This window comes from Nannospalax galili, unplaced genomic scaffold, assembly GCF_000622305.1.
Source record: "Nannospalax galili isolate Female #2095 unplaced genomic scaffold, S.galili_v1.0 scaffold1046, whole genome shotgun sequence".
NCBI lineage: Eukaryota > Metazoa > Chordata > Mammalia > Rodentia > Spalacidae > Nannospalax > Nannospalax galili.
In genome coordinates, this window is record NW_008354526.1 from 845,164 (window position 1) to 865,426 (window position 20,263).

The 20,263-nt window shown below is 45.3% G+C and overlaps 1 protein-coding gene across 1 annotated transcript in view; it reads right to left on the minus strand.

The window, feature by feature from the left end:
* Nucleotides 1-20,263, minus strand: part of LOC103748954 (inhibitor of carbonic anhydrase-like) — a 48,028-nt gene that overhangs the window by 12,939 nt on the left and 14,826 nt on the right. The window contains exons 6-12 of the mRNA XM_029555303.1: nt 16,645-16,700; nt 12,626-12,804; nt 9,672-9,843; nt 8,367-8,509; nt 6,435-6,525; nt 4,650-4,706; nt 3,474-3,629 (exon numbers count right to left, since the gene is read on the minus strand). Of these exons, the coding sequence (XP_029411163.1) occupies nt 3,474-3,629; nt 4,650-4,706; nt 6,435-6,525; nt 8,367-8,509; nt 9,672-9,843; nt 12,626-12,804; nt 16,645-16,700 (854 nt within the window). The remainder of the gene's footprint in view (nt 1-3,473; nt 3,630-4,649; nt 4,707-6,434; nt 6,526-8,366; nt 8,510-9,671; nt 9,844-12,625; nt 12,805-16,644; nt 16,701-20,263) is intronic.

Below are 20,263 nucleotides of genomic sequence, written 5' to 3' on the forward strand. Positions count from 1 at the left end.
TGTAATTCCAGTGCTAGGAAGGGAGGTCAGAGACAGGTTGATCCCTGACGCTCACTGGCCAGTCAAACAGGTAAGCTCCAGGTTCAACGAGAAACCCTGTCTCAAAAATTCAAAAATTAAGGTGGGTGGAGCTGGAGTGATGGCTTAGAGGTTAAGAGCACTGGGTGCTCTTGCAGTGGACCCAAGTTGGGTTCCCAGCCCCCACATAGCAGCTAACAACCATCCATAACGCCAGTTCCAGGGGATCTGACACCGTCTTCTGGCCTCTGTGGGTATTACACAACATGGGTCCACTTACTTTTATACATACATATAAGATAAAAATAAACAAGTCAAAAAAATTAAAAATAAGGTGGAGAGCAGTTGAAGAAGACACCCAACATCAACCTCTAGCTTCTACACACATGCATCTGTACCTTCACATGCACACACCCACATGAACATGTGCATTCTCCACATACACACAAACACATACAAAGTGAATATAAAAAGAAACAAGAACTATATGGAATCAAAGCAAGATTCCAGATAGTAAAGTAAAGGGGACTGACCAGAGATGGGCCAGTCTGTAAGCTTATAGTGATCCATCACTGTCACCATACAGGGCAAGAGTATCAAGAGGCAGAGAGCTTAGCCCTAGGAGAGTGAAAAAGTAGAACCTGGCTGCGTTGCCTCCCATATTTTCTGCTCTCTGTTGTCTTGACTTTCCTTTAAAAAAAGTGTTATTGTGACTTCAAGTTAGGAAAGGAATAGAGGGCCATGGCTGCCAAGCCAAACACTGAGCTCCAGAGCCCCAGGATGAGGAGGACATCAGTACCAAGCCCTCCCCCCTTAGAATGTACAACCTATGGGTGACAGTCAAAACTCAAGTAACCACAATCATGTTTCCCTTTTTTCTTTGGGAAGAAAGAATATGATCCCATGAGGCTGTAGATAGAGGGATTCTCTATAGACCTCAGAGGCAAGACAAGAGGTAAGGGATAAGAAAGTGGTCCCCGAGCCAGGGGTGGAGAAGAGCCTTCAGACAGGGGCTGGCACCCACAAGGGCTTGTGTAGAGGTTGGGTCTGGACATAGCACAGGGAGCTTGATGGAAGCCATTCAGGCAGACCACCAAGAGAAGGGAAGGGGCAGGGTCCATATGGCATGGGCTATCACTGCACAGCTACTGCTCTTTGTCCCTAGGGAAATGGGGAGCCTCTTAAGGGATTTAGACAATGCTGGCTATATGTAATGACCAGTACAGTTAGTCCCACACTTTGCAGAGGTCCACCCGGCAGAGAGGTTGTGAAATCTAGGGCTGTGTTTAGGTGTAAGAGCATTGTCATGGTCCAGGGCACATGAGCATAAGGGATTGAGAGGTAGGTGGGAGGAAGAGAAACTAACATTGGGCAAGTAGAACTCTAGCCTCATCCATCATGTTAGTACATCACCAGGCTCATCAGGGAGAAAGCATTTAGTTTGGGACAAGAATGAGCTTAATATGTATTTGAACTATTCAATTAGATATGGCAAATAGACAGTTGAGTAGAGAAATAATTGAGCTGGATGTGGTGGTACATGTCTACACAATCCCAGTGCTTAGGAGGTGGAAGCAGGAGTAATAGGAGTTCAAGGTCATCCTCAGCTATGTGGAGAACTTGGTATCAGCCTTCAGACACAATAACAGTACAGCCAGCATCTGTCTATTGTATACCAGAAGCCCAGCTTTGTATGTAGCCATGATGATTGGGGCTGCATCCCTAGAGGTGAATGTTTGGAGATTAGGCTTAGACTGGGGGGAAAGAACTCCTTTATGAAAGTAAATTATATCTTAACCAGGTGGGAAAGGGGAAGATCTTGTAGAAGCAGGGAAAAAAGGTTAAGCCAGGATGTCTTCGAAAAGTCAGAAAATGGTATTTTAAGATGAGTTGAGGAAATGGTACTGAGCGATGAGGAGATAGCTGGAGTCCAAGAAGCTCAGCAACTTGGAAGGGCTGGGGGCTTCCACCAGAGTAACTGATGCCTATGGGATGATGCAGGCAAGATGGACAGGGAAAGCTGAGGAGTGAGTGGAAGGGGTGTGGTTCAGACGATGCTTTTAGGACCTGGTAGGAAAGGAAAGGAGAAAGGAACGCAGAGGATTCAGGAGAATGTTGTAGGAAGAATTCTTAAAGACAGAAGACATTGAGTGTATTAATGTGTTAAAAGAAAACTGTTGGATATGCCTGAAGGAGAAGAAATAACTGAGAGCCCAAGACTCTAGAAGGCAGTGAGTGGCACCAGATGCAGGCAGAGGGATCTGCTGGGCACACAGGAGCTGTTACAAAGTTCCCAGCTTCAGCAGGGGGATACAGAAGGCTTCGATTGTCTCTTTGATGGTGCCCACTGACTGGGTCATCTAGTGAGAAAGGTGGCAGGTGGATGTGGGTTTGAGGTGTGTGGAGGCTTGAATGAGAGTGGTCCCCGTAGGCTCCAACTATTTGAATGCTTGACCCCAGTTGGTGGCCCTGTTTGCAGAGGTTCAGGGGGTGTGGCCACATTGGAGGAAGCGCATCAGTGGAGGTGGGCCTGGAGAGTTCATAGCCACTCCTACTTCTGGTTTTGTTCTTTCTGCTTCCTGCGCCTGCTTGAAGATGTGAGGGCTCTGCTTTCTGCTCCCACTGCCTCCTGCCATGTTTCCCTAACATGATGGACTCTTAGCCCTTCAGAACTGTAAACCCAGTCAACTCTTCCTTCTATAAATTGCCTTCATTATGGTGTTTTATCACAGCAACAGAAAAGTAACTAATACAAGGTATTAATTACTTTTAATTAGTTACTTCTATTAATACAAGTAACTAATATTGAAAACTGGGAGAATTATTGGGAGGTGTGGCAGTACTTGTGAGGGTTGGGGCCACTGAGGCCATTGACTGGGGCATTTCTAGAGAAACAACTGCTCTACTGCCCTATGATGCTCTTGGGTGGGTTCTGCTGTTCAGGTGCAGATGGAGCAGGTGACAGGTCTCATACAAGCTAGGATATGTCAGGTAGGAGAGAAAAGCAGAGGAGAAGTCTTAGGCTCCATGAAGAGCACAGCAGAAGTAGCTAGTGTGGGGTGCTAGAAGGCAGGATGAACGAAAAAAGTGCCCTACTCGAGGGCTTTCTGGTGAAAGGACTTCAAATACAAAAGCAGCTGATTGTGTGAAAATGACACGCACACTTACACCCTCTACTCAGGCTCTGCTTGCTCTTAGTACCAATTGTGTATGAGACATATGAATAGGGCCATTCCCCTGATGCCTTTGGAGCCATGCACTCCCATCAGAAGCAAGTGGGTGAGGAGGAAGGGGAGGCCCTGCCCAGGGAGAGGTGGGGCTTGCCCTCAGTGCCTGTCAGACCCTGGATCCAAACACCCAATTATGACATTCTTTGCCATTCACTGAACTGGATTTCTCCCCAACCCAGAAACAAGCCCAAGGAAGGGACTACCTGGCCTTCAGAACACACTCACCGAATTTACAGGACCCAGTTTGGTTGTATATTAAACCCATGGGGATGTTCCAGCCTGCAGAAGTACCAACTGCAGTATGGCAGGACTTCTTGCTTCTCAGAGACTTCCAGGTGATATCAGCATCTGACTTCTTAACCACGGCCACCACATAATAACCTTACAGCGAGGACACCAAGACACAAGTTCTTTACTGTTTGGAGAGGAGGAACAGATGGAAATAGACTCTGACCCCTTCTTCCCCAGACTATTTAATGGCATCTGTGGTAGAGAATGTGAACTTGGTTCCTCCATTTTTAAAATGAGAAAACAATTTAAAAAAAATTTAATTGAAATTTTTACACTTTTCATACAATATGATTTGATGGTATTTAGATTCCCTCCCCCATCCGCACTTCCCCCCACTGCCTCCCTCTGAGGAAACAATTTTAATCTTAAGAAGCTATTGTGAGGAGGAATGGATTTCTACAACGTTTCTCTTGTGCCATCCAATGAGTAGGGGCATTGCAATTATCACAAAACTTAACTGGGATCATTCCTGAAGTCACTTACACATCATTGATTGAGAAATTAAAAATATTATTGTGGCTGAGTGTGGCGTCACACACCTTTAACCCCAATACTCAAGAGGCAGAGGCAGGTGGATCTCTGTAAGCCTGTTGCAGTCCCTGGGCCTCAGTGTCCCCACCTACATTTCATGGGGCAATAGAGTTCATGTTACAGTGTCGCTGAGAAGAACAAACAGGAGTAGTGCTGACAGAGACCTTTATCAACTGACAAGTGCCCTGTGGCTATCAATTGTTATGACAGCCTCAGGACAGATTTGTGTCTCAACAAAACCAGAGCCTCTTCAACTCTAATATAAATTGTGCTGGTTTAAAATTTTTTAAATTCATGTGTATGTGTATGTGCTGTGAGTCTATGCACACTACATGCATGCAGGTACCCAAGGAGGTCAGAAGAGGGTGTTGGATCACCTGGAACTGGAGTTACAGACAGCTGTGAGCCACGTGATGTAGGTGCTGGGAACTGAGCCCAGATCCTCTGCAAGAGTGGTATGTGCTCTTAACTGTTGAGCCATTTCTCCAGCTCCCAGTTTTGTTTGTTTCTAAGGCTTCCCTAAGCACTTCCTCATGATAGGCTTCTGCCTTTGAACCCCAATGTTACTGAATCACTCACCTTCCAAGGGTGCATTCACACACTTAGAGCCCAGCCGCCCACTGCCATGTGTAGGCACTAAAAGGGAAAACAGAAACAACGAAGGTCCACATTAAACGCTCACATTCACCATCTAAAAGTATGAGCTTCTCAATCTCAACCCTGGAGAATAAAGTGAGATGTTAACTTAGCAATTCATCGCTGGTTATCTACTTGCTCGGGCTCTGCAGGCCCTTTAACTCCCTCTTCCTGTGCTCTTTGCCATTTGAACATTAGATTCCATCCCAGAATGTCCTTGACACTCATGCAGTTATGAAAGAAAGAAAATGAGATGGTCATTGAAGGGTATAAGAAATAAATCATCACAGCCCATTTTCAGTATGAGGTGTATTGGAATTCATCAGAGGATCACAGACAAGCAGGAGGGCACTAGGCCCCTGTCTTCCCTAGCTGGCACCTGACACCTGACACCTGACACCTGATCGTCTAGGTGCTTTCAGTCCAACCTATGGTTGAAAAGTTACAGGCAGTCTGCTACATGACTGAGACTATATATTAGAAAAGGGGGGAATCTTAAGCCCCAGGATGCATATTAGATAAGTCCTGAGTCCTGAACTAGTAGGATGGGGACTCTAGGCAGGGTGGAAATACTAGACAGTGTGAAGATTGTACCTCCCTGAAGAACTCAGCCAATGAGGAATTCAGGGGGCAGAGAAATGTCAGAAATAGAAAAGTCACTCACTGCTTTACACCAAATCAACAAGCAAGCCGTTTTTGTCTTTTCTCTAGGCCAACTTTGCAAGGTCATAAAAGATACATCTTAGCTTTGGGGACTCTGACTCACCAAGGTTCTTGTTGTATTCTTATTATAAAGTGTGGTTCTTTCTTTCTCACAAGGAGAGGAATGGCAGAGACCACTTCAGATGTCAGCAAAGATCCCTTCGAAGTAGCCGTGTGGGTGCTGACACCTTCCTGAGTTAGCGGCAAGTCAACCCCTGGGCGATTGGGCAAGTGCTGTTCCGGCTCTACTCCATGCCCTCCCTTATCACTGCATCCATGATAAAGGTATTATATTGATCTGATTCTGCCTGCAACCATCCTGACAAGACCAAAGACACTCTGAAGAGACACACTTGTTCCCTCCTTTTGGCTATCAGACTATTGAAACCATGGTCTCCAAGGAATTGGAATTTCCCCAGAAATCTCATTCTAGGGGACAGGAAAGGTTAAGTCCTGGTACCAGCTAGAGGCAGAATTTGGCTCTCAGGAAGAGATTCCATACAGTTCTGACACTTGTCAGACCACCTTGCAGGAGAGACTAGAGCCAAGCAAATCGATGAGTCAAGTGATGAGAGAGACCGCGCCATGAGCAGGCTTGCTTACTGTGCGTGCTGTTCACCTTCCACCTAAACCATAACCTCATATTAGAATCCCAAAGATGGACTTGGGGGTCACTGTACCTCTCATTTGTTTCTCTTCCCTGTGTGACTACACTGCATAAATATTTTTCTCTTATGTTTCACAACTACTTGATGCTTTTATTGTTGCACTGAGGACAGGTGGCTGACCTTAGCTGGTTATGGCTGCTAGGGCCCAGGCCCTGATCTGAAAAACTTCAGAAACAGCCTAACTCCTGCATCTGTGTCTTAACTGTTTCTGACTGTGGAGAAGGAGATCCTTCCTCATAGCTGCCTAAACTCCAGAATTACTTACTATTATCTTATCAGCAAGCTACATTATTTCCTGATTTTTCTATGCCCACAACCCAGGGGGATGAAGACACAGAGGAGCACCCACTTTACTTACAGTAGTTCTCTCCCAAGATGGGCACCAGACCACACTGGCCGGCTATGTAGACTTGACCTCCGTCCAAGTTTGTGGCATCAGCTTCTCCTTTCTGAAGTTACAAAACAAACAGTGAGGCTGTGTCCTGTCCCACTGCTCCTCAGAGTTTTTAATCTACTGTGCTTCACATCACATGTCCTTATTTAACCAAAGCTGGTTCTCTCAGATCTTCTGCCATAGAAATGTGGGCCTCAGAGAACTAGACATGTCTTTATCCTGTTGACTAGAAGCAAGGGTCCAACCTAGGCTAAGGATGGCTGTGAACTTCTGATCCTCCTACCTCTACCTCCCAAGTGCTGGGATTACAGATATATGCCAACATACCTGGCTACATAGCTATTAAAAACTTTTCTTTTTTTTTAAGACAGAGTCTCACTATGTAGTCTTGGCAGGCCTAGAACTCACTACACAGACTAGGTTGGGCTCAAACTCACAGAGATCTGCCTGCCTCTGCCTCTGGGATTAAAGGCATGTGCTGCCATGCGCAGCCCTTAAAAATATATTTTAATGGAAGATTTAATTACCTAAGAAAATATACCTACTGTGATCAAGACATTAAATTATAATAATACGTAACATTTACTGATAGATTGCTCTATGTCAAGCAATATTCTAAATGCTCAAATTGTAATCTTTACAAATGACAAAATTTGGAAACTATATATCCAACAAAATGCTTTCTTTTTTTATTATTTTTAATTATGTGTATGTGTGTGTCTGTGTGTAGGTATGTGTACATGAGTACAAGTGCCTTCAGTGACCAGAGGCACCAGATGTCCCAGGAGCTGGAGTTACATGGGGCTGTGAACCACCCAATGTGGTTGCTGGGAACTGAACTCAGGTCCTCTGAAAGTGCAATATGTACTCTTATCCTTTGAGCCATCTCTCCAGCCCCCAGCACAATCGTATGCCCATGGGTTTGTGACAAGTTTACCCAGATCAGGATCCTCTCAAATTCAAGAAAAATTGTACTGAATTTGCCAGTTCTTAAGTCTTTATCAATTTCTTTTTTCCTAACCATAAAGGCATTAACTGATCCTAGAGAAATGGGAAAGTGTTAACACAACTGAATCACTCGGAAATTATGTGATTTGAAGATTGTCAGCTCACACACGCAGGGAACCTGTCCGAGAAGAGGCTCTTCCAGGTAGCAAAGCCCTAAATGGAAAAGGGCCACAGGCAGAGCAAGTACTAATTAGGCCCATTCTTTTTCTTTTTCCAGGTGCCCCCTTTAATCCAGGAATACCCTTGGGAGTTTCTAACACCTTGCTTCAGTCAGAAATCAAGAAAACGTGTTCCTCCCCCGACTCTCTCACAGGAATCTTAAAATAACAAGTTCTGCTCTCCCTTGGCAGACTTGAAATTCTTTCAGACACACTGTGCTGCCCGTGCCCCTGTATTGTTGATAAACTTTGCCTGAAAGACAATCTCTCTCCTGATCTCTCTCTTGAACCCTGTTCCTCCTTAAAAATCCAACGACTTCTAAGTAATGAAGGCATGAACAACTTTATTCATTCTGCATTTCTCGTCCAGCAAGTAGTAATTGTTTTATGATCAGAAATAAAATTAAAAACATCGCATAGTGACTGATCACACCCTGGAATTTCATCCCACATTTTAGGTCCCTTTGTGAGGACACCCTTGGTGCTGCTCCCTGAACTCCAGAGCTGAGGTCTAAGGAATTCAGACCTGAGGCTAGCTCTGGGTTTCTGCCTGGCCCTGAGCTGAGTACTCAAAGGGTTTGTGGAATGGGGAGTGATGGGGCAGCTCATCGTAGGAGTTAGCATGCAGCTGACCCTTGGAGCGCCTGGGAAGGAGTCCTTAATGTCACCCTCTAAAGAAGCACTGAGTGTCAAAGGGTCTGAGCCCAGGCATGAGAGTGGGACTTCCTACCATGATGGCAGCAATGCAGTCCTCAGGGGTCTCCTCTGTGGTGCAGGCCATGGCACCACCACTCACAGCACTCCACTGGTCACACTTGGCCCTCTCTTGTTGACCTACTGTGCACCATTGCACTTTCTGGGAATCTTCCAAACCTAGGGCAGGTGGAAACAATCCAAGGACCCAAGGAAAGTCTCAGGTGGCTGCAGATTGGCTGCCCAATGGGGCCTCACCTGTAGCAGCAGAGAGGATGTCTCATACCCAGGACACAGCTCACTGCTGCCTGTCACTGCCTAGAAGTGGAGACCCTAGTTTTCAGGAAAAACAATGAAGGCAAAGCTTCTCCCTCTCTGTTGACATTATCTGGCCAGGAATACCTCTCAGAGCTGTAGCCCAAAGCTGGGGCTTTCCCTTGCCGGGCTTCCATCCAGGGAGTAGTGTGATGGCAGTCACATGTTCTGCTCTGGTAGGCTTACCCAGTGTTTCAGCTCATCTGCATTTAACATTTTGATCTTTTAAAGATGCTCAGTAACTATTGATTAGCTATGCAAGATGAATGTAAAGAAGAATGAAGGAAGAAATCAACTATAGGGTCCAGTGGAAGGTAAGAACTGCACTCAAAGCCTCTGACATTATTTTCTAGTTTGGCTCCTGAAATCAGCCAGACCAGCTGTTTTCCCTATTGAACACGCCATTCACTGTGTGAGTAAACTTAGTTAACGCAAGAGCTAGAAACATCATTGCTTCAAATTGTCTATGATAAGAAGGTCCTAAAAGCCCTTTTGTAGGGAATGGGGGCATACCTCAGCAGTGAAGGCCTTGCCTAACATGTGTGAGGTTCTGGGTTCAATCCCCAGCACCTCCCACCAATATAACTTTAAAATTTTTTATTTATTTTTATTTTATGTGTATGAGTGTTCTGCCTGCATGTATGTAAATTCACCACATGCATGCAATATCCATGGAGTTCAGAAGAGGGTGTCAGACCTCCTGGAACTAGAGTTACGGACAGTTGTTAGCTACCATGTGGGTGCTGGGAACTGAACCTGGGTCCTCTGCAACAGTAGCCTGGACTCTTAACTATTAAGCCATCTCTCCAGCCCCCAATATAACTTTTTTGTCATTAAATAACTTAGACCTTCATCCTAGCACAGCAGAACATCTGCTAGTTAACACAATGTCCTGAGTAGTTCTAATGGGGTTTGCAGACCAGTAAGGTTAGGTGAATCTTGCAGGCACCAGCTGAGCCTCAATCCACAGCCTTTGCCTCATATTACTGCCCCAAGCTGGGCAGATCCCTTCCAAGGCCTTACGTACCTGTCTTTAGATGCTGAATGGTAGAATAATACTCATATCCCAGGTACTGTATGAGGTCCATCTTACGGGGGACCCTCAAAAATCCATGGGTGGCATCAGTAAACAGCAGGTCTTTCCCATGAGGGGAGCCAAAGAGCTGAAATGCAGACGACTTATCTTTTCCAAAGTTTTCCTGTTCAAAGGCAGGAAAAGGGGTGAAGGGTTGTGAAAGTAAAGGCAAACGAACCCGAACCAGGTGGGGGGCACGCAGTCACCCTCCTTGTCCACAGTTTCTGTCTGCTGTCTGAGTTGCCTGTGGTTAACAGCACTCTGAAAATACTAGCTGAAAAGTTCCAGAAAGAAGCAATAAATTTTAAATAACTTTAATTACAGTGGTTACTATGTTTTTCTATTTTATTATTTTCGGGGGTAATCTCTTACTGAGCTTAGTACATACATTAATTTTTATCATAAGTTTGAGTGCAGAAAAAGGCATAGTTGCTGATTTTAAATGTTTTGACTTTGACTTTTTAACATAATGATGGGTATTGGAACATAGCTCACTGCACATCAAGGAGCATCTATCTGTATTCCTATTATCTAGCTATCTACCTACGTATCAACTATGTGTCCATCATCCATCTGTCATCTATCTATATAGATATCCATCTATCCATCCATCTATCTATCATCTATCTTTCTATTCTCTATCTATCTGTAAGATATGGGATTTTCTGAAGTTTCAGGCCTCTGCTGAGGATAAGCCCCACCCTCTACCCCCAGAGGTGAAGGGAGACATCCTGAGTACAAAGACCAGGACCTCCAACAAGTCTCTTCATGAAATGCTTTGTTCAAATTCCATCTGCTCTGTCTCATGCAGACGCAAGGAAACTGCCAAGGACTGACACCAGACCTGTTAGAAAGGGGTTTGAGTTGATTGTGTGCCAGGCTGTCTCCCATGGGGCTCCTGCTCTGTGTTCCCATGGGGGAGGTGAGCGCTGCTTCATTCAACTTGGTTAGACTTCATTCTGAAGTTGCTTCAGCACCATGCCATCAGAACTGCAGATCAAGGGGTTCTGGGTTCCCTTTTTCCTATCCCAGGCCTGCCACTGAGGGCCAGCTATGGGACATAAACAGTCTCTTCCTCTTCTGACTTCTAAAACCCCCAAAATGCCTTTTGCCTGTGACTCTTTTGCCTGACCGATTGTAACAGCCCCATAAGTTTAACTGGTCAAAACTATAAAATCTAGTCTGTTGAAAGACCCACCTTTCCACTTTCACTGGTCAATCATCTGGTCATAGGACCACCCGTAGGAAGGTGGGTTCACCTAATATTATGCTAAATAGATGGGCAGAATACCTAGTGCATTAATGAGATAGCAAATTTTTCCTGCCTGGAATCCCATCTCCTAGCACAGAACTTCTGAACCAGCCACAGTCACATAGTCTGTAAGTCTGCCTGCTTTCCTTTTCTTCTCCAAATCCCTTTTCTAAACATGTTTTCTTTAAGGCTTTGGGCTGCCCCTGGCATCTTGTATTTCTTTACTTTCTCTAAAACTTCCTTCTCCCAGCCCTGTGGCTGCCAGTCAGGCAGGCATCTGACCCCCATGCGGGCTATAAACCTGCATGGCTTCGTGGCTTTCTTTCCTTCCCCCTCCATCCTCCTCCTCAAGGCAGCTGCCAAGATGACCAGCTTGCCTGCCCCCCTGAGGATTTTTCTTTAAAGTTCTAATAAGATTGTAAAAGCTTAAATCTTGTTCTGAAGACTTTATCTTTTGGACTTTACCTTTATCCAGTCTCCTCCCAGTTAGGGCGGCACTCCCTAAATTGGCTCAGAGAGTGCTGTCCCTGGTAAATAGATTTCTTCGGCTGATTCGGAACTTTGAGTCTGAGTGGCCCTTCCTGGTGCTTCCAAACTCTGTAACACCATAGCTATTCTTTTTTTTTTTTTTTTTTTTTTTAGCCCCAGCTAGCCTAGAACTTGTTATATAGATGAGGCTGGCCTCCATCTGCCTCCCTAGTACTGGGATTAAAGGCAGGCACCACCATGCCCACTCCTATGTGCTCTTTCAAATGATGCTTTTGCTAGCCATGTTCACACATGCCTGTAACCTCAGCACTTGGGAGTCTAAGGACTAAGGATCTCAAGAGTTCGTGTTCACCCTTGGCTACATAGCAAGTTCAAGGCTAGCCTGGGCTACATGAGATCCTGTCTCAACAAAATCAAAACAGAAGAAAAAAAATTAAATGACTATATTTTGTTCTTGCAATGGTTATGCATAAAATGGCACCTGCTGCTTTTCCTAATAATCCTTTGGGCACACACATTTATTCCCAGGGCCCAGGATTCTTCCCAGAACATCCTTCAAATCTGTTCCTCTGTCAAAGCACAAGGTATATGGCCCATATTTTCAAGGTTGTGTGATTCCCCCTGGTGATAATTCACGTACTCATTGTGCCTAAGTGATTCAAGTACAACTCTGCCTAGTTCATCTTTGAGCTTTTAGTCTGACACACATTGATAGAGATGGGACAGGGTACAGGGACTGGCTGGGAGAGGTTGCCACCAATTTGGACAGAGCAACAGTGTTCATGCCCTGGGACCTCTGCCAGGGGAGTCAGGAGGACAGTCACAGGCCAGGGTACAGATTACAGGGAACACTTTGTGGTTAGCTGTATTGCATGCTGGGGATTGCTTAGAACTAAAAAGAATAAAATAAGACAGGAAGAGCTTCTGAGAGACTTTAGCACTGGGTTTGTAAGACCAGTTGTGGGGGAGGGATCCTTATGGTTTCCACTGTCTGTAAAACACAGACCTGGTAGCTTTCCAGTGAAGTGATTCATGTGTGCTAGGATCCCTACTGTGTTGTGAACACACAAAGACCTCCACAGTAGCGTGGCTAGACGGCACACAGGAAAGTCCCCTTCAGACCCAAGCAAGCAGCTGTAGGCAGGGGAGGATGAGTGGGGGATACCTGGGCCACTCTGAGAATCTCCCAGATCAAGTCCTCCTTGCCGTCCACACTTCGAGCCATGACAGCGTGAGAAGGGACCCGGGCCAGGTAGCACTGCTCATAGGCATCCACTGGTTTGCGGGTGTTGTCCGGGCAGAGCAGCTCAAACTGGTCCCTGTCAGCCTTCTGTGACAGGACCTCTGGGGAAGGAAAGCCTAGGTGAGCCAGGGGCAGGCTGAGCCAGGAGCTATGCTGTCCCCTCTCCACTACCACAGAGTGAGAAGCTTGAAGGGAGCAGAGAGTGAATCCTTTCCAAACACAGTTTATACAGATGAGGAAGCAGAAGACTCATCAGGAAAATGACTGGCTCTCAATCACACTACAGGTGGACACAGGGCTGGGCAGCATGCCTTACCCAGGCAACCTCCCATTGCCCATTCCTCTGTAACTATGCAAGTAGGCCTGGTGACAACAAACACATACTGAACATTAATGGCCCACAAGATTGTGCTCAAGGCTCAAGGCTGCCCGTCTTTCTCTTCACTTAATCCCCCCAAACCAGAAGAAGCTGGTGATAGAATGATCCCATTGTAGAAATGAAGAAACAGAACTGGAGACTTTGGGTAAGTTGTCAAAGTCTCAGTGACTCTGATTCATGTACTGCCATGCAAGGGTGATCCACGTCCCCCACAAAAGCAGCCACGTTCCCCTGGAGACAAAGCCTGCCAGATAAAGGTGATAAGAGGGCTAAGGGTGAGGAGGAGGCCTAGAATCCCAGTCAAGACACTGCAAAGAACAGGCTCTTGGTTCCCACTGTGTGGGTATTCGGTAGTATGGGCTTGGCACGCCCTAATCGCTATCACCTCAGAGTGTGACCTTATTTAAAAATAGGGTCCTCTCAGATATAAATTGCTAAGATGTGGCCCTAAAGGAATAGAGTGGGCTCCTAATTCAACATGACTGGTGTCCTTAGAGAGGGGAAATTGCAAAATACACAGAGGGAGACTGCAATGAGAATGGGAAACCGACGGTGAAGTTATATGCTTGCAAGCTAAGACTACCAGAGGTTGCCAGTAAACCAGTAGAGAGGCATGAGAGATTCCCATCATGCCCTCGGAAGGAGTGAACCCCGCTTCCAGAAAGATGAAGTGACAAGTGTCTGCTGCTTACACTAACCAGCTTATGGTACTTTGTGCTGGGAGTTCTGAAAGATTAATGCAGGCCATTTTGGGGACTGATAAACTCTCATATTGAGAAAGTGCAAGCCTATAACCTTAACGACTCCCAAGGCTGAGGCAGGAGGATTGCAAGTTCAAGGCCGGCTCGGACTACAAAGTGAGTTCAAGGTTAGCCTGATCAATACAACCTTGCCTAAAATTGAAAGAAATTAAAAGAAGGCTGGGAGTACACAGCACAGTGATACTCTGCTTGTCTGGTATGTGTAAAGTCCCAGGTCTTGTCAGTATTGAAAAAAATGGGGGGAGGAGAGAGATCAGGGAGTGTCATTTGATCCTGGGGACAGTTATGATTTAAATCAGTATGTCACAGAAAATACATTTTAAATCTTTATGTTCAAAGAAAACTTTTAACTGTATACAGTAGTGCATACCTGTCATCCAAGCACTTAGAAGGGTGAGACAGGAGGAGCATGTCCAGGGCCAGCTTGAGCTGCATAGTAAAAAACTGTCTCAAAAAAAAAAAATCAAAAGAAAAGGAGAAATGAATAAATTTTTAGTGACTTAGTAATGTGAAAATTCAAATTTTTAAAAATCCATATGCTGCCAGGTATGGTGGTAATGTGCCTTTAATCCCAGTCCTTGGGAGGCAGAGGCAGGATGATCTCCATAAGATCAAGGCCAGCCTAGTCCACATAGTGACTTCCAGGTAGGCTGGGACTAGGGAGACCCTGTTTTTTTTTTTTTTTTTTTAAAAAAAAAAACTCCATATGCTCTAACAAGAGTCAAAAAGAAAACATTTTTTCCACCTCACTAGAGGGCTCAATAGTGGCAGTAGCAGATCTTGGCTTGTCACCAGTATTCACTTGCATCCCACATGGAGTCCTTCATATAACTCCATCCCACATGGAGTCCTTGCATCCCACATGGAGTCCTTCATATAACTCTCTTTGAAAAGCAAGAAGAAACTTTGCATTACAGTAGTCTTCTAGTTTGTTTCTCCATTGCTGTGACAAAACCACTCTGACCAATACCAACTTGGGGAGGAAAGGGTTTATTCAGCTTATATATCCCAGGTCACAGTTCATTCGGGATCCCAAGGTAGGAACTCAGGGCAGGAACCAGGAAGCAGGAGCTGGAGCACAGGCCATGGAGGAACACTGCTTACTGGCTTTGCTCCCTTGGCCCCTGCTCAGCCTGCTTTCTTATGCAGCACAGGCCCACCTGCCCAGGGGTGGCACCACCCACAGTGGGCTGGGCCCTTCCACATCACTTAAGAAGATGCCCCTCAGACATGGCCACAGGCCGGTCCAATGGAGGCAATTCTCCAGTTGAGGCTCCCTCAGCCCAGGTGTGTCAAGTTGACACCAAACCTATTCCAGCACAAGTAGGAAAATGACCTTCAGAAGAGGTAAGCCAGGTTGGTCTGGACAGCCTGCTCTTTCCCTAAGGGAAATGATTTTAAATCCTACACGGAAATTTTAAATGGTAAGTGCCAGAAGATGTCACCCACTGGCACAACCATAGTAACATGAGTATTCAAAGGCCATGATAATTATTTGGAACAGCTTGGTTCTGGGAGATAAGGCCCAGAAGTGATCTCATTCATTAAAATTGTTGATAATAGAGCATGCCTCCGTTGTCAAAATGCTAGCACACCAGGCCAATGTACAGTAAAGAGGATACTATGATCTGTGAATGACTGAGCAGAAAACAGGGGACGCTGAAGTCATGTGAGGGAAGGAGTCCAGGCTGCAATTAAGGCCAGTGTAAACTGTGAGGATTTCAGGTGATATTTGTTATAAAACTGAGCCTAGCACAATGAGTATATATTTAAACTTCAAGCATGTTGAGTGGCACAGTGTGCTTTTATGTCCTATTTAATTCACTATAAAACTAAAATTCTGGCCAGGCCTAATGGCTTCAACCTATAATCCCAGCTACTTGGGAGGCTGAGGCAGGAGGATGGCATGGGGATTTGAATAAGTGTTCCCCATAAGCTCCAAGTATTTTAACATTTTGTCCAGTTGGTGGTGCTATTTTGGGAGGTTTTAGGAGGTGGGGTCTTGCTGGAGGAAGTATGTCACTGGGGGTGGGCTTTGAGAGTATATAGCCATGCCCACTTCCGGTTTTTCTCTATTTCTTGTGCCTGTTCAAAGATATGAGTGCTTAGCTTTCTGCTCTGGTTACTTCTGTCACCATGTCTCCCCCCCATGATGGACTCTTGTCCCTCTGGAACCATAAGCCAAATAAACCCTTCCTTCTGTAAGTTACCTTGGTCATGGTGTTTTATCACAGCAACAGAAAAGTAACAAATACATATGGCAAGTTCAAGACCTGCCCAGGCTACAGAATGAGTTGAAGACCAGCCTGGGAAATTTAGTGAGACTTTGTCTCAAACAATCAAAAATAAAAAATGAAAAGTTTTAAAAAGAACTGAGGATACAACTCAGTGATAGAGTGCTCAGCTTACATAAGTCTCTGGGTTCAAACCCCAGAACTTGCCCAACCACCCCCACCCCCCCAAAAAAAATCCTAAGAATCTATAATCTTAATGTGTCTAAAAATGCTATTTTGTTTGTGGTAAATTGTCCAAAATGCTAGAAGGGTTCATTGTACTGTTGTTTTCAAATATAAAAACAGGGCTGGGGGTGGGAGGGCCAGGTACAGGTGCTCAGCAGAAGATGAATGTGAGTCAAGAAGAATAAATGGGGGCCTAAACAAAGTAGAAATGGCAGCAACCCTCACTCTCACTGCTTCTGTGGCATTGTCTCAATATCACTCATCTCTAGAAGAAATTTTGGCAGCAAGAGCCAATGCCTCCGGCCAGGCTAGGGCCCACTTCAGTCTGTGTCCAGCACTTACCAAACACTGTCAAATGCCTCACGAAGCTCACATCCCCCACACCGTCCTGCAGACACCTGTGGACAGGACAGGAAAGGTCAAGCACTCAGCATGTCACATACCTCACCTGTCTCTTGTACAACCCCTCTTAGGACCTTCAGGACTGAGGGAGGCTTTGTTCGCAATTTCCCAGGCACCTGCCTGTCTCAAGAGAAGCAACGGCCTTATCTGAGGGGCCTTTGAACCTTACAGCCAAGCTAAGACCTAAAGCAGGCAGAAGGGCTGGAAACCAACATGTCAGGCAACACGGGAGGAGGATGGGGAAAAAGGACCTCCACCTTCTTCTTAGAAAGCAGCTCAAAGCAACTGGTTTTATTTCAGTTTTGATTTTTAACAAAAGTCTTAAGACCTTCTGCACAAGGATAAAAACATCAGACAGTCCTGGACCCTCGCCAGTTCTGCTCTAGCTTGTGGAAGTAACCATTTTTCTTACAGAGCATGGAGAGCCACAGCCAGGCACTGTTGGGAGCCAAAAGGCCAGAAGAGAAACATCTTTATGGCTTTGAGAAAAAGACAGCTTTATGGTTTCCTGCAAATTTTTATGGCCTTGAGAAAAAACAGCTTAATGGTTTTCTGTAAGTTTCTATAAGATAGCACTTAGTTAAAAGAATGTAGAAAAACAACTTTGTGACCCAGGCTAAGTCAGCCTTGAGAAATGTTTTATGCTCACCATAACAGTTAGCAGATGTTCCTTTAGGATAAGAAATGCCCCTTGAATAACCCTCCCTAGCTATAGCATCCAACAACACCAATTAGTGTCTGCCCAGCACTTTCCTTCTCCTCACCTCCCCGCCCCCTCTTTCCACTACCAGTATATATATCTGCTGCTTTCAAATAAAATTTTGGAGCTTGATCAGAACACTGTCTTGCTCTCTTTCTTCGTGTTCCTTGTTTGTCATTCCTTCTAGGACCCCCACTCGTCGTGCCACTGTAAAAGTGTCCTGCGGGTCGGGACACATTCCCTTTTTGATTTTCTAATTTAAAGCAGTATAGGGTTTTGTTACTGTTGTTTTTGTTTGTTTGGTTTTTTTCTTCTTGAGACAGGGTCTCCTTGTAGCCACAGCTGTCCTGGAACTCACTATGTAGACCAGGCTTACATTTTCTTCTGTGGTTAGTGCATGGAATTTGGTCAGAAGGCATTTTGTTACCCACAAACAGCCTTGCCACTATTGCACCTGTGGGTATAGTTTGCCTGGAAGGTTGGTACTGTAGCTCATAGGGTCCAAAACTGGGTAAGATTTTTGGTGACTATTCTCACACAGCAACCTGCATAGAAGCCTTTGCCACTGTGAATATTATCCATCAAGGATCAAAGATATGTTTAAGAATCTGAACGCTCTGCAGATTTCTCAGCATATTCTCTTTTGGCATGTAAAAATAACTGGTTTTGTATGTGCATTTTATACTTTATAAAGATGGTTTTCATCTGGGCACAGAGGCAGAGGCAGGCAGATCACTGTGAGAACAAGGCCAACCTGGTCTACGTAGTGAGTTTCAGGCCTACTGGGGCTAAAGGAGACCCCATCTTTAAAAAGGTGGTTATCAGATCTCTGTTTTCTTATGGAGCTTATGGAGTGTTTCTGTTCTTTGTATTGTAGAATTCTACTGTGTGCAAATTGCTGTAACCTGCTGTGTTATTTTCTATAGTGACTCTTTTAAATCTTTCTCTTCCATTCATGTTGTCAGTACCAATAGATTCACGGCACCTCCCCCCAAAGGGGCCGCCACCTCCTCTCTGGCAAAAATACGCCAGGGCCGGGATGAGTCATACGCTGACTTTATCAGTCGCCTTACAAGTGCGGCTGAAAGGATAGCTGGGGAATCAGAAGAAAGTGCTTTTGTAAAACATCTGGCCTTTGAAAATGCTAATTCAGCATGCCAAGAAGCCATCAGGCCCCACAAGCAGGGCCTCCTTTCTGACTACATTAAACTATGTTCAGGAATTGGGACAGCCCATACAATGGGCCTCGCGATAGGAGCTGCCTTTCAAAATTTTACTAGGGACAAAACTTGCTTCAATTGCAAACAACCTGGGCACTTCTCTAAAGAATGCCCTACGGGACTGCGACCAGCCAGGGATCGTCCTAAAACTATATGCCCCAAATGCAAGAAAGGATTTCATTGGGCTAATGAGTGTCGCTCCAGGACAGATGTGGAAGGGAAACCCCTTAGTCACCAGCAGGGAAACTTCCAGCGGGGCCAGCCCCAGGCCCCGACATCTTTACTGGGCAGGACGAACCCTGGGGCTATCAGGTTCGCCCCCCAAAGTCAGACCAAGGGATCGACATCTTCCTTAAAGCAATCCCAGGAAGCACGCGATTGGACCTCTGTGCCTCCTCCTCTACAATACTAACACCAGACTTAGGCCACCAGCCTATTCCAACTAATGTCCGTGGGCCATTCCCTTCTGGACTTTCAGGGATCATTATTGGCAGGGACCATATGCTTTCTAAAGGCCTCCAAATAGCACCAGGAATGATAGACAATGATTTTACAGGGCCAATTACCCCCCTGGCCATCGCTACAACTGGGCCAATAAAAATTAATAAAGGAGACCCTATAGCTGTGCTTGCACTGCTCCCTATGAATAAATGCAGTTGCATGGATAACATGTTTCCACATATATATTGGACACAACAAATTGATGCTAAGAGACCTATGCTTTCCTTATATCTAGAAGGCAAGCTCTTCCATGGCCTTATTGACACTGGGGCAGATGCTACAGTCATCTCAGAAAAACATTGGCCTCGAGAGTGGCCTTGCACAATTTCTATAACTCATCTAAAAGGAATTGGTCAAAAAGACAATCCTAAACAAAGTTCCAAAATCCTAACCTGGAGAGATGATGAGGGAAATACAGGCCAAGTACAACCCTATATAATTTCAGGACTACCCCTCAATCTATGGGGACGTGACATTCTGTCACAAATGAAAATCTTGATGTGCAGCCCTAATGAAATAGTAACCCACCAGATGTTAAAACAAGGATTCTTGCCAGGCCAAGGATTAGGCAGGAATTCACAGGGAAAACAAGACCCCATAGTGACCCATTCCCCTAAAGCCCGTCAAGGAATTGGATATCCAAATTTATAACTATGGTCATTGACCTTCCTGTGCCCCATGCAGACAAGATAAAGTGGAAAACTAATGATCCTGTATGGGTGGATCAATGGCCCTTAACGAGAGAAAAATTAACCGCTGCCACAGAGTTAGTACAGGAACAACTGGCGGCAGGACACATAGAAACAACAACCTCCCCGTGGAATACACCCATTTTTGTAATCAAAAAGAAAACAGGGAGCTGGCGACTGCTTCAGGACCTTAGAGCCATCAATCAAACTATGTATACAATGGGGGCACTTCAGCCAGGCTTGCCGTCCCCCATTGCCATTCCTTCCAATTATTTTAAGATTGTTATTGATCTCAAGGATTGTTTTTTTACCATCCCCCTTCACCCTGAAGACAGAGAACGATTTGCATTTAGTTTACCCATGGTCAATTTTCAGGGACCCATGCCACGATATCAATGGAAAGTCCTTCCTCAAGGAATGGCCAATAGTCCAACGCTATGCCAAAAATT